This window comes from Vespa mandarinia, chromosome 1, assembly GCF_050613455.1.
Source record: "Vespa mandarinia isolate Hongniang chromosome 1, ASM5061345v1, whole genome shotgun sequence".
NCBI lineage: Eukaryota > Metazoa > Arthropoda > Insecta > Hymenoptera > Vespidae > Vespa > Vespa mandarinia.
In genome coordinates this window covers 4943530-4956556 of record NC_140810.1, presented here as the reverse complement: position 1 = coordinate 4956556, position 13027 = coordinate 4943530, and the positions used below count along the sequence as shown (strand labels likewise).

Genomic DNA, 13027 nt, shown 5'->3' with positions numbered 1-13027 from the left:
TTCATTGCTCGAATCTATTGAACGGCACGACGTTCGAGAAATGGCATATAACGGGGCAAAAGTACATTCGTAGAACCAAGACCGCGCACGGACAAGTTGCACACAGCCGAGTTGTACGCTTTCCGTTAGACATTATTATCCGCAACACCTGTCTTAACGTTCCCCTTACCTTCTTTATTCTCCTTACTATCTCTATGCATCCATTCTCCTTCTCAACGAGCACCTTATTCGTACCCTGACCAACTGTGTTACACCTGCACCTTGAGTGTGCTCTCCCTCGAAAATGACCGTTGCCCTTTTTACGTGAAGGAAGAAAAGAAGAAAAAAAAAAGAAAAAAAGGAAAGAAACAAAAAAAATCTTAGAGTTTACCATCTTGGACGAAATCAAAGGATGCGAGGGTGAATAATTTGAAAAATATTCATTTCCCTTTATTAAACCTTACCTAAACTTTCTAGCCTTTTAAAAGCCAATCTCCGACTTTCTACTCATGTTCTCAATATTTTTCACTCGAAAATATTTCATAACACGAATATGCATGAGATTACCATCGATAGCTCGATTTTCGATATAAGAGTCCATCTTTAATCGCATATAAGATGCAAAGAGGTGTTAAAATCGTCAAACCGAGAAATAATTTTAAAACGATGAAAGATCTCCAACGGAAACATTTCGAAACTCTTTAATGGTTAATTATACGAGAAAGCCCTAGAAACGCATGGATAAAGTGAATCTGGTATATTCAGGCCATCCGATAGAACGTACGAAAACAAAGAGGTAACAATCGTAAAAAGTGCCCTCGATCATTATCATTTCTTTCTTGTCTTCGAAAGACAACGACCGTAAGGATTTTAAGTGTAGACAATTAAGTAGATATGTATGTTTAGGTATACAAGGTGTTATGCGCAATATACGCTACGATTTTTCAAGTACTTTCGATAATGTGATTAAAAAAAAAAAAAAAGAATAACAAAACAAAAAGAAAGAAAGAAATGTTTTAAACAATAAGTCATCAGTGTTCGATCGTGTTAACAAATTACAAAAATAAAAATGGTAGAAATATTATTTTATCGATTAAAAAAATCGAGGTCACGTTAATGTTTTTTAAATGGCAACAATTTTTTTTTATGGAATACATTTTAGATGAAATTTAAAAAAACGAAGGAACATTTGTGCAATAACTTATTAAGAAAATTATTTTTAACGTAATAAAGGATTCTCATGAACGCAAACGAACTATATCGTTGGTTGGAATCGTTGGTTCATCCGATATTATTTCCATCGGATTTTTATTTATAGAAGTACTTATAGAATCAATTATTTTATTTCATATAGTATTATATATGTATATATAGTATTACATAGTATTATATATGTCATAGTATATGAATGCATGTATATGTATGTATATGTAAACACATGTATACGCGGAGAAACTCGTAAATCTTTCTTCATAAAAACTCATTGAAATGCAACCACAAAAACCTATTTATTTCCGGTAGACCATCTTAATCGTGACATACGGCATTGGTATATTTAAGTGCACGTTTATTTCGAACTCGTATATCCTTTTGTATATACGTTTCTAACTGTCTCTACATTTCATTTATGCGCGTATAGAAATGAAAAAAAAAAAAAAAAGAAGAAATAAAAGTTTCGCGCCTCGATGTACTAATCGATTCAATTGAAATGACTTTTGCTTCTTTTCACGTCAAACTTTTCTCGCTTTCTCTCTAATGTGATTCGCTTAAATAAGACGTAAACAGGTACAGTTGTATATGAAACTATAAAAGTAAAGAAAAACGACGTCTTATATAAAACGCATTCTTCAGCTCGTTAAAGTAATTAAAAGCATTAAGTACCTACTTAAAATTATCATTCTCTTTAAATCCTTTCAGCTTTCAACAAATACTTTTTATCGATCCTCGACTAGACTCTTAATGGATTTTAACCATCAAACTTTTGTACCTCCTTTTACAGTATTTTTTTCGCGATTTAATATCCTCAGGTTGATTTTTTTTTTCTTTTATTTTTTTTATTTTTTTTTTATTTTTTTTTTTTTTTTCTTAGCAGGAACATATAGAAACGTCGGGTTAAAAGTTTATGGAATAATGAACGATAATAATAATTCTATTTATTGAAAAAGAGCGAATTACTTGCAATTTGCTTTGTTGCAAAACTATTCCTTATAGTTTTTTAGTGATCAAAGATCATTCAATGGTACCGAGAAAAATCTGAAAAAGAGTTTTAGTTCGGTGATTAGGAACGATATTAGGTTCGCTATCTCTTATTCTACCGCGAACTACTCAGACTTTCTTTTCTAATCCCCGGATGAGGATTTCAACACGCGAAGGGCCTCGCAATCTCGAGCATTTCTTCTTCAAGAGAAGAAGTACTCGTTGCCGGTCCTACGGACGTTCCGTCCATATCGATCGTTCGAGCATAAAGTCTCCGGAGATATCGAATCTCGATTCTTCGTCTCGCATATGTCGTCGTCTTCTTCTTTCTCTTGCGATCGTTGAGTGAGAAAAAAAAGAGAAAAAAGAAAAGAAAAGGAAAAAAAAAGGAACAAAGCATTTCCGACCCTCGATCGGAATTTAATCCAACGAGTTTTGCCTGATCTAATTAAAAAGAATATTTACGAGATGACTCCTTCCAACGTCATTATGCGAAATTATATATAACAAATTTTATCTTGAATATCAGATAATTAAATTTTATAGTCTATAAAAATATATCGTTCGAAACAATCAGACGATCATTGTCTGATAGAATTATCGAGAGAAAAAAAAATAAATAAATAAAATAAGATAGGAAGAATGAAAATAAATATCTATCTGAACGTTAACAATACCATTTTTATTATTTAATAAAAAGGTTCGAAATAGAATTTTACGTGTTTTATTGTTATATATAATTACTTACATATATGCATATATAACTTCGACATAGTTAATTCTCATTTCGGTGACTTTAGTAGACTGCATTATAGTTACTATACGATGAATGAACTCTTGGCAAATTTCAAGGGGATGTTGACCCCCCGTGACGATCTCTTCCCCTCCTACCCATCTTTCCTTCCTTCCTTATGAGAGGATCGTACAAACGCACATTGGCAGGGAGGAGACTCCGAATAGGAGGAATGGAGTGGCAACGGCAATCGATCTAATCGTCGTTGTTTGCACGAGTCAAGTCAACGGTGTCTCTATTCCGTGAGCGAGTGGGCGCTCCATATGCAGACTGCAAAGCATAGACCATACATGGACGCGTACTCGAGAGACTGTGGCAGCAACAGCAACAACAGTAGGTTCGAAAAGTCGACATGGCGACGAAACGCCCTTACGATTTTTTTTCTTTCACTCTTTCGTTCTTTCTTTCTCTCTCTCTCTCTCTCTCTGTCTCTCTTTCTCTCGTTGTTTTGTTGTTTTCATCTCTGGACCGACGAATCGCGAACGAGAGGAACGCCAGACGGCATTGTCACTCTTTTACTCTTCTCTTCCTCTACATCGTGTCGCCCTTTCTCTTTTTTTTTTTTTTTTTTTTTATTTTTTTTTCTTTCTATCTCCTTTCCTCTTTCATAGTAGGTACATTACGTAAATGAGGATAGCCTTTGGCTATTGTATTCGATCCGCGCGACTCACAGCTCAACTCGCTTCTGATCGACGCCCCGAGAAAGCGTTTCTTTTTCTTTTTCTCTTTCTCTCTTTATCTTGAGCACATGCGGAGATGACGTTCTTCGCGCTTGACTCGTCGTAAACTGTAGGTTTTGTCCTTCGAATTTCGAAAGTTCCATCCGAAAAGAAAACAAATGGCAGTTTGTATGTATAGGTATTTATTTACATTTGCACGACTTTATGCTTTGTAAACTCGGTAATTAAACATGCCCCGTGCTTTTAATTATAACATCGCAACGCAAATTCTAAGGAACTTGATTCTAAGGAATCAACGACGTTCTTTCTCTTCTTTCTTTCTTCCTTTCTCGCTCTCTCTCTCTCTCTCCTTCTCCCTTTGTCTCTCTCTTTTCTTGTATCTCTCTTTCTGTCTCTCTCGCACTAATGATTTCCTTTATTTTCTGCGACAGAGAAAAAACTTACCAACAACCAGATGCGAATCAGGCAACGATTCTCGATTGGATGTTGCGACCAAGTTGACTCTCCGCGAACGAGGGTGAAAGAGAAAGAGAAAGACAATGCGACAGAGAGAGAGAGAGAGAAAAAGAACTTTAGTGAACTCGTCATAGTCGACGATCAAGAAGTCGACGTCGCCGTCAACGTCAACGTCAATGTTACTTCTCAAACGTTTATAACATTTCATTGGAATGATGCGTTCTAGTTTTATGAAACAAGGCACACCGCCATAGTTCGTTCTACTTCGAAGATTCTTTTGGGGTCGGCCACAAGGAAAGACGCGTGCGATGTGGAACGAGAACGAACGTATTATGCAGTAAGTATTTTGAGTAAGCGGTCATAACGAACGTCGGCTCTAAGTCTCGTTAGAAAGTCAACGGATTAATTCAAGTTCCGTTGTAATATATAAAGTTCTGTGATATAAAAAAATAAGGAGAGAGAGAGAGACAGAGAGAGAGAGAGAGAGAGAGAAAATATTCACATACGAAGAAAAATAATGTAAATAATAATAATTTGATTTATGAGCAATAATGATAACGTGCTAATGATTGTAACGTTCAAGGAAAATTGTTTTTAACGTAAATTCTTACAAAATAAGTGTGGATGAAGAAAAAAATGCAAAATCATGAGGACGTTTACGAAACTCATTCCTCCATTACAAAAGTTAATAATACCGCAACGTAATATCTTCCTTTCCACCAAGAAAAATCTAACCGTGAACCTCTTGCTAAAATCCCGACGATTTCCAATTTACATCTATGAGTTTTCTATATCACGGTAGCGTGTGAAGCGTGAAACGGCAATGAATCAACGACTATCATTCTAACTAATCATTCCTGTCCACCATCGATCGACCGATTTAACCGGATTCGGTAATACGTTACATCACACGTGGCGTTGTTTGATGCATCTCACTTGCATTACATACGGATCTATGTATGTATAGAAACACGTTAAATAGACTCTAACGAATACGTACATATCTACATATCATATATATATATATATATATATATATATATATGTATATATGTATATAGATTTTACGTTGCGACAGCTGGACACCTGCCTCGTACTCGAGAAGGCGTTTCAACCTACTCTAGCTTAGTCTCATCCTACAGTAATGTCTTTTTCTTTCTCCCACTCTCTTTCTTATTCCTTTCTTACTCCCTACGCTACCTTCTTCAACTTCACCTTATGTCACGCTATACTATACGCTATACTACGCGCGAGTGCATGAAAGTAAAGGACAACTTTCTCCCGACTCGATAGATTCGTTTTACTCCTACCTTACCTCGTCCTACGATCGATCGACTCAAGAAAGAAAACCATTCGTATCCGCTTATAACTTTAGAAAGACTTTTCGATTCTCTTCCGAAAGAAAAGCTTTGCTCGACACGTTCTTACGATAAATCTGTCTCTCAAAACTTATACATTTCCTCCCCCCCCTGACCCTCTCTTTTATAATCGAATTAAACTCGAGATAAGCCGATCTTTCGTTGCAATCTTAAACTTGTCAATTAACTGATCAACTTTTATTTTCAACGAGGTTCATTCGATCGACACACGATTGTATCTATGTATGTATAACGAGAGAAATATTAGCTTGTAATATTGATAAGATGAAAAGCGATTGATACGCCTGGACAGAGCTATTAAGTTTTCGTTAAACGAACTAACAAGTTCGCATACATTTTCTGCATAAATAATGATGCATATTACGTTCAAGGACACATTCATCTATGTAATTACATTATAATCACACACTTCGAGATAACTGCTAATAAACATCTTTACATTCTATATATATATATATATATATATATATATATATATATATTATACGCAGATAGTCTAGCTATCGATCAATATACTATACGAATATATTGATCAAATATAACGCAAAAGAGCACAAAAATAACATAAAAATATCCTTCCTTCAATCTATAAATAAACGAATGAAAACGGTCTAACAAATAAATCAATTGTTTCTAGCTATGTGAATGAACGTAACGATGAAGAGACGAATGTAAACGATTGTATTCATATTAAAATCAAACGATTTACATACGAATCGATAATTATGAAACTAGTCAAAAAATAAATCATTGAATATATTAAAAAAAAAACATGTTTCGTCACATATCCTCTATTTGTAATATATTTAAATCCTACAAATGAATATTTTATATTTTTCAAATGAAAACTACCTTATTCTATATTTTTGATGACAACGTAAATTTTTTATAATAATAATTTTTAAATAATTCTATGACCAAATGTCAAAATATACCTGCATAATATCTCACCGTTGTAACAATGAAAAACATGTGACTTGAAGTTAGAACATTTTCATAATCACATTGTGCATACAACATAATATGTCGTACGTGTTATGAATCAAATCCATAATTCGTCCGGTCGATCGATCATCAACGAACGATGGTATCCCTCTTCTCCCTCCATCTCCTCCTTCTTCCTGGTCGAGCAGCGAGTTCGCGGAAACTGGTTTAACACGATGCTGCGATCTCGCGAGAGGAGATGCTAGGAATCCGAAACTCGTGGCTTCCTCGAGAGAGTCAACGTACCTGGTCCCCTTCGCTCCGGGCTGCAGCCTTTTAACGACGACCGACGGCGACGTTCCACCTCGATCTCCCCCATCTCCCCCTCCTCCTCATCTTTCTCCTCCTCCTTCACCTCCAATTCCCTCCTCTTCTTTCTTCGTCTTCTTACGTCGCGATCGGGCGTTTTTTTTCAAGCCTCGCACACGAAACAGGTATTTTCAGCGTACCCAAAAAGAGAGAGAGAAAAAGAGAGAGAAAGAGAGAGAGTGAGAGAGAGAGTGAGAGAGAGAGAGAGAGAGAGAGAGAGAGAGAGTCAAACGTATTTGTAAATGGCGGCGAGAATGGAAGCGAGACTATAAAAGTAACGAGATTGTACTATCAACGAGAGTAAAGAACACCAAGAGCGAAAGGAACACGTTTCTCTTCTTTCAAACGTATCTTTCTCGGTCTGTTGAAAAATGATATCACTTTAAGATTCTTATATATACAGGGTGGGAACAAATGTTTCCAAATGATTATTCGATTAAATTAATTAAGATCAATTATTCTTTTTGTTTTTTTTTCTAATTTTTAGATTAATTTTTCTTTGTTTCTTTTTTCTATTCTTTTTTCTTTTTGTTATTTCAGATTGTAAAAAATTTTCTAGGCCAATTAGTTTTACGATCTGAACTGAAAGAAAAAAATTATCTAAGAAGATTACTAAGTCTGTAGTATTACAGTTTGGAAAAAAGAATATTAGCCTGAAAAGTCTTGAAAAAGGTGTAATTGATTTTTTAATAACACCTAGGAACTTTTGATCGATCATCCTCTATATCACTCTTATTTTAATATTTGAGAAATTAATATCAAATATATCTCTCTGATAGACGGATTACGATTACACTGTAGTATTTTTCAAGAGTATTATCTAAAAATTAATAATTTCTGTAGCTATATAACGAAAAATATTTTTCTTTAAACGAAATCGTATAATTGAACAAAAACTTTGTGATATTGTTTTCGATGTGAAAATAAAATGATATAAAATTTATGTAAAATTTCAAAAATGTCAGCCGTCAATCTCTTTTAAGGATAACTGTTTAACTTCCCAATGAGAAGGTACAGTGCGATTACGATACTTGTTTGGTATATCTGCAAATCCATATTGGGATACGATCGCCAAAGTCGATCTCGTTCTTTCACCGTTACGCTTCGCATACGGGGATGAAATATCGATTAACAACTAACTACGAAAGAATGCAACGCAAGTTGTAAGTACATAACTGACTCTCTTTGAAAGGTTCCTGTTAATTTTCTGAAAACGTTCAAGATTTTTCTACGCTCGCGTAATACGTTCTTTCATTATTACTTGTAACTTTGTATAATACTAATATTCCAAGAATAAATAAATGATCGTTTGTAAATTCAAAAATTACATACATAGAAGTACGCCTTGTGAGATCCAAAAATGGTACTACTACGTATTCAAATCATCGTATACGATACATACATACTTAATCAAAGAGATATAAAAATACATTAGCGAAAATTATACTAGTAATATGTAAGAATAATTTAAATGATGACATATAATGGAAATGATTACAAGGTAAATTCGAATCGTATATATTTTTTTAGGTTAATCTATGTTACGATCGTGTGAGACTTAATGTACTTTTGATATGAATATATGTTGGGAATTTACGGATTTCTATCTAAACTGTATATATGTATATATATATATATATATATATATATATATATATATACACGAGAATATAACTTGAAATTCTAATGTAAGCAAATTTGATATTTTTACGCCAAAAATTCCTTGACTATTTTGACATAAATCATCAACGTATATTGTACATACATATATACGTACACGATGATGTACTTTATGATATTCCATTCATAAAGTTCTTCTCTTGAATATGTCTTTCAAAAACGATTTATTACTTATGCGCTATGTTTCATTAAGATAATTATTACAAATATAATATTAAAAGAAAATCAATCAAAATTACTTCCAAATTTCGAATAAAACTTTCGTTGATATCGTTCTTCCGTTTCAACGATTTTTCCATCTTTGAATTATCTACAATCGTTTTTATCATGATCATTTTCATTTATATTGTAAAAATTCTTGTAAACATTATATATATATATATTTTTTTTTCACAAATAAATTACCAATCATTAACACCATTATTTATTAACATAAAGATTCACGCTATGATTAGGTAAGAACTAGCGAAATCGAACGTTTATCTTATCGACAAGCTAAATAAAGATGATCGTTTATAAAAAGGTAGCCGTATGAGAGGCCATACGCACGAGAACCGTTACCATCAACCAGACGGCCGGCGATTTCCAAACGTTTGGTACTTTATTTTCATTGAACGTCTTACACTCGATCTTTTCTCACAAGATCAAAATCATTTTAACATTAGCCTCACGAAAAATTATAATAATCAATGACAACGATTTATCGACTTTACTAAAGTAAATTTATTACTTTGAAATTTCTATAACCTTCAACCATGAATCTCCGACATTGTGTTCTCCAGATTTTGCTAAAATTTCGATGCTATTTTCGAGGTATATTTTCTATATTTTCAAAAATAAAAAACTTATAAGAGACAGTTTTGTCACTTCGTGACGTAGGATAACGCAGTTTCCGTACACCTGCGCAGGCGTAATCCTTGAATTTTCAAAGTGCACGGGATAAGAATTATAATCGGCTTACTCACCGTTTAAACGAACATCATTCCTCTATCGGGTGATAATATCCACGTGCTGAAACACTGAACACAGTTATATACACTAGAAACCGCGTGCACCAACGAGGAGAGAGAGAAAGAAAGAAAGAAAGAAAGAAAGAAAGAAAAAGAGAGAAAGAGAAAGAGAGAGAAAGAGAGAGAGAAACACACGCGCACTTCACAACGAATTCGAGCGAGCACCGCGGGAAGAAGCAATTTTTCGTTCAAATTCGTAAAACGACATTGTCGTAATCTAACGAACACTATGGAAAAGCCGTAGAGTAGGAGGATAGACGATATAAAAAAAATGCTCGTACGGAAGTGAAAAAGCGCGGCTCGACGAAAGAAACACTCATCTACGATCGCTTCGTATGGCCGGCTGTGGCTCGACTCGTTTTGCCTTCGGTGCGACGCCTCGATTCTTGCCGTGCGTCCCCACTCCCCTCTAATACCTGGTCCCACTCTCTAACCCCCACCTTTCTCCCTCTCAAAGTACTACTAACTTCTACTTCCAGTTTACGCTTCCGATTCGTTCGGCAATTTTCGGATCTCTTCGGATCGAGCTCGGTATCGCGTTGAGACGAACCGCACGTCTATCTTCTGATTCGTCTCTTTCTAAGAAGAGTCATACGGAGAGCATTCTTTCTTCTGTTTTCCTTTTTTCTTTTTTTTTTTTTCCTTTGGAACGGTAAGAAAAATATTTCCAGGATGTCTCAAACTTCTTAACGTAATTATGAAAAATAAAACAATTACTATTTAGAACAAGAAAGTAAATCCTCTCGAGAGTATGATTAAATTCATCGGATCTTTCTTTTTCATTGGTCATTTTTGAAAATGATCTCTCATGTTGTCACGTGATCACGATTTTTATTACATACAATTTTTTAATGCATCGAAAGGTGGCGTCAATTTTAAATTAAATTTACTAATAAGTGAAATAAAGTTTGAGGGTATCGAAATAAGATAGAAGCATAGAGAAAATGTAAATATTTATTTGATTTCCTATCAAGTATTTTTTTTATTTTTGCTATCGCCATTTTCAACGTTCGCTTCTTTTCTTAGTTCATATATCTAAAAAAAAAAAAAAAAAAAAGAAAAAAAAAATTAAATACAGTTAATTATTTCTATTAATTGAAAAAATACCTGAACAATTTATGATCATACATACTTGTATATAAGCTTCAGTCAACGTTATCATTTGTGGTAATATTTGTGTTACATGTAAATCTTGTAATTCATACCATTGACCAGTAGCTCTATGCAAAATATGAACTCTATATGTTCCTTGTCCTGGTTCACCATCATGCACTATATTGGCGACAAGATCATATGTTGTATAAGGATGTCTAGCCTTAACTTCTGGAGTTAAAATATCACCAAAATCGACATTTCTACAAAAAAAATATTTATGGTTTAAAATATTATTATAAAAACATTTATATAAATTTAAAAGAAAAATTGAGCAAACGACTTACTTAACTGGAAAATTTACTATAGTTGGATTTTTTTCAACAAAAAATGTATTCTTAGTAAATCTCTGTAAATAATACATATAAATTCATCGAATTCTATTCAACTTCTCCTATACTTTTTTAAATAATTGTCATTATTTAATAAATACTCACTTTTATATAAAGAATAAGATAAGGTGGAAGTTCTGTAATTTCAAATCTTTTCATAAAGTTTTCTTTATACGTTTTATATTCTTTTTCTGCCACAGCATTGAATTTATTTAATAGAGTATACAAATTTACCTAAATAAAAAATAAAATGAACAAATTAAGTATATTAAATAAACAAATATAAATATAAATATAAAATATAAATAATATTAGATTAATACATACTTGTGGAATAATATTTTCAGTAAATTGATCTTTAAAAAGAGGTGGTGGTGGTAAATCACACGTTAAATAGAGAAATGGACTTTGTGTAACAGTTTCCCCATATTCAACTGTATGTAATAATTCACTTCTTTGGCTTTCTTCTAATTCAAGCGGAGGAATTTTTCGGGTATATATCCTCATGTGTCCCAAAAATGTTTTATAAACAATACTGGAATCACGCTTTTTTGTACCATTTAATGCCAAATGCAAAGCGTTCAAAAACCAGGATAGGAAGTCCACCGGATCTCCTAAATATTTTATTCGTTTTAGAAGAGTGATACTTATATAATATTTCCAAAAATTTTTTACTCATTGTTTAGTCCTTTACTATTACACCTTGCTCAGTAAATTGAAATCTCTTTTTACTCCATAATACCACAGCCTGTAACATTTCATGAGGGCTCACATGTGCTTTAAAATTGCGTGGATTCCATAATTTCCTCATCAATTCACCGAACCTTTGAACCAACAGATAAGATGAATCTCCTGGTGGCCTTTTCACATACGCATAATTAGTCTCTCGTAAAAAAAAATCCCTCAGTGGAGTAACATGAGATAGCGCCTACAAACATTTATATTAGTGAATGACAATTGCTCTAATTATACATCATAAATATAAAATAAATTTTTGAAATTACTCACTTGTAAAATAACATTGCAATAATCATTTGCTTTTATATTATTCATGCCTACTATACCCGGAGAATACATTGAACCGTCAATAGCTCTAGACAACTTATCGCTTTTGTCTAATACAGCAATCTGTGCTTTATCAAATGTTGGATTTAATACATATTTGATATCATCCAAAGATGAATCTAAAAAAACAATGGCATACTTTTGTTAGAAGTTAATAGATCAAACCAAATATATCATTGCCGATTGGTACTAACCGACTATTTCATAATTATCCGGTAAGCAATAAAATTTTAATGTATGTAAATTTAAAAATACATGATGACTTTCTGCTACACTGTGAGTATAAGCATGTGTATTGGTTCCTCTGCCTTGGAAATATTTTCCACAAACCAAGCAGGCATATACATTGATTCGGGACAATGAAACAGAACATAATTTTTCAAAATCAAAGTCTAAAAATTGACGATTAATTGTATCTAAGTAAGGACATAGCCGTGGTGCTTCCATTCGAGTCACTTTAGCGTTTTCTGAAATAAATATAATATAGTTTCTAGGAAATAACATAGTTTCATAACCTCACCAAATATAAACAAATAACTTTGCCATTGGTATTCCCGACATCTCGTATTTAATAATCCTTAGTAAAATTAAGGAATATAATGTTTGCTAAACTCACTTTCTTTTTCATTATCAAATTGCGTATCATTATTATCTAATTTACGTTTCTTTTGGTTGCTCTGTTGGTTAGACGCCATTTTTACTGTGCGTCGAACAACGCGACAAACTATTAACCTTAAATATGAGTAAAACTAAAGTAGGTTTCATTCTCAAAAATCTATTCACATTCATTCAAAAACTAAATACGCATTTGAAAAAATAATTGTAAATGTAATATCATGAAATACGATTTGTTTATTTAATTTATGTTTATATTTTTATAAAATTTTCAATTATTTCCGGCGAATGTGGCGCCTTGTATATATCGAGATTAATTGTATTAATCGCGATCGTATTTATATACAAAGTATATGCAGTATTTTCATTTTTTTATATAATCGACAATACAAAGTTT

At 33.0% G+C, this 13027-nt stretch overlaps 2 protein-coding genes across 4 annotated transcripts in view; both read right to left on the bottom strand.

Moving 5' to 3' along the window:
• The window catches only part of LOC118444948 (rap guanine nucleotide exchange factor 2), a 128189-nt gene extending 118373 nt beyond the window's left edge, over positions 1–9816 (bottom strand). For both annotated transcript variants that reach the window (XM_035873762.2, XM_085662861.1), the window contains exon 1: positions 9422–9816. The gene's annotated coding sequence lies outside the window, so the exon portion shown is untranslated. The remainder of the gene's footprint in view (positions 1–9421) is intronic.
• Positions 9817–10237: 421 nt separating this feature from the next.
• On the bottom strand, positions 10238–12898 carry Usp39 (ubiquitin specific protease 39). Of its 2 annotated transcripts, none has more exons than XM_035873779.2 (9): positions 12632–12738; positions 12210–12482; positions 11959–12134; positions 11653–11878; positions 11278–11564; positions 11056–11184; positions 10906–10967; positions 10599–10821; positions 10238–10501 (listed from the first exon to the last, which is right to left on the bottom strand). In XM_035873779.2, exons 1-9 carry the CDS (start codon positions 12708–12710, stop codon positions 10436–10438), a joined length of 1521 nt encoding a protein of 506 aa, XP_035729672.1. In that variant the 5' UTR covers positions 12711–12738; the 3' UTR covers positions 10238–10435. The 2 variants fall into 2 exon arrangements, with proteins under 2 accessions (XP_035729672.1, XP_035729673.1); XM_035873780.2 differs by having other exon boundaries at positions 10246–10501; positions 12536–12898.
• Positions 12899–13027: the final 129 nt, after the last annotated feature.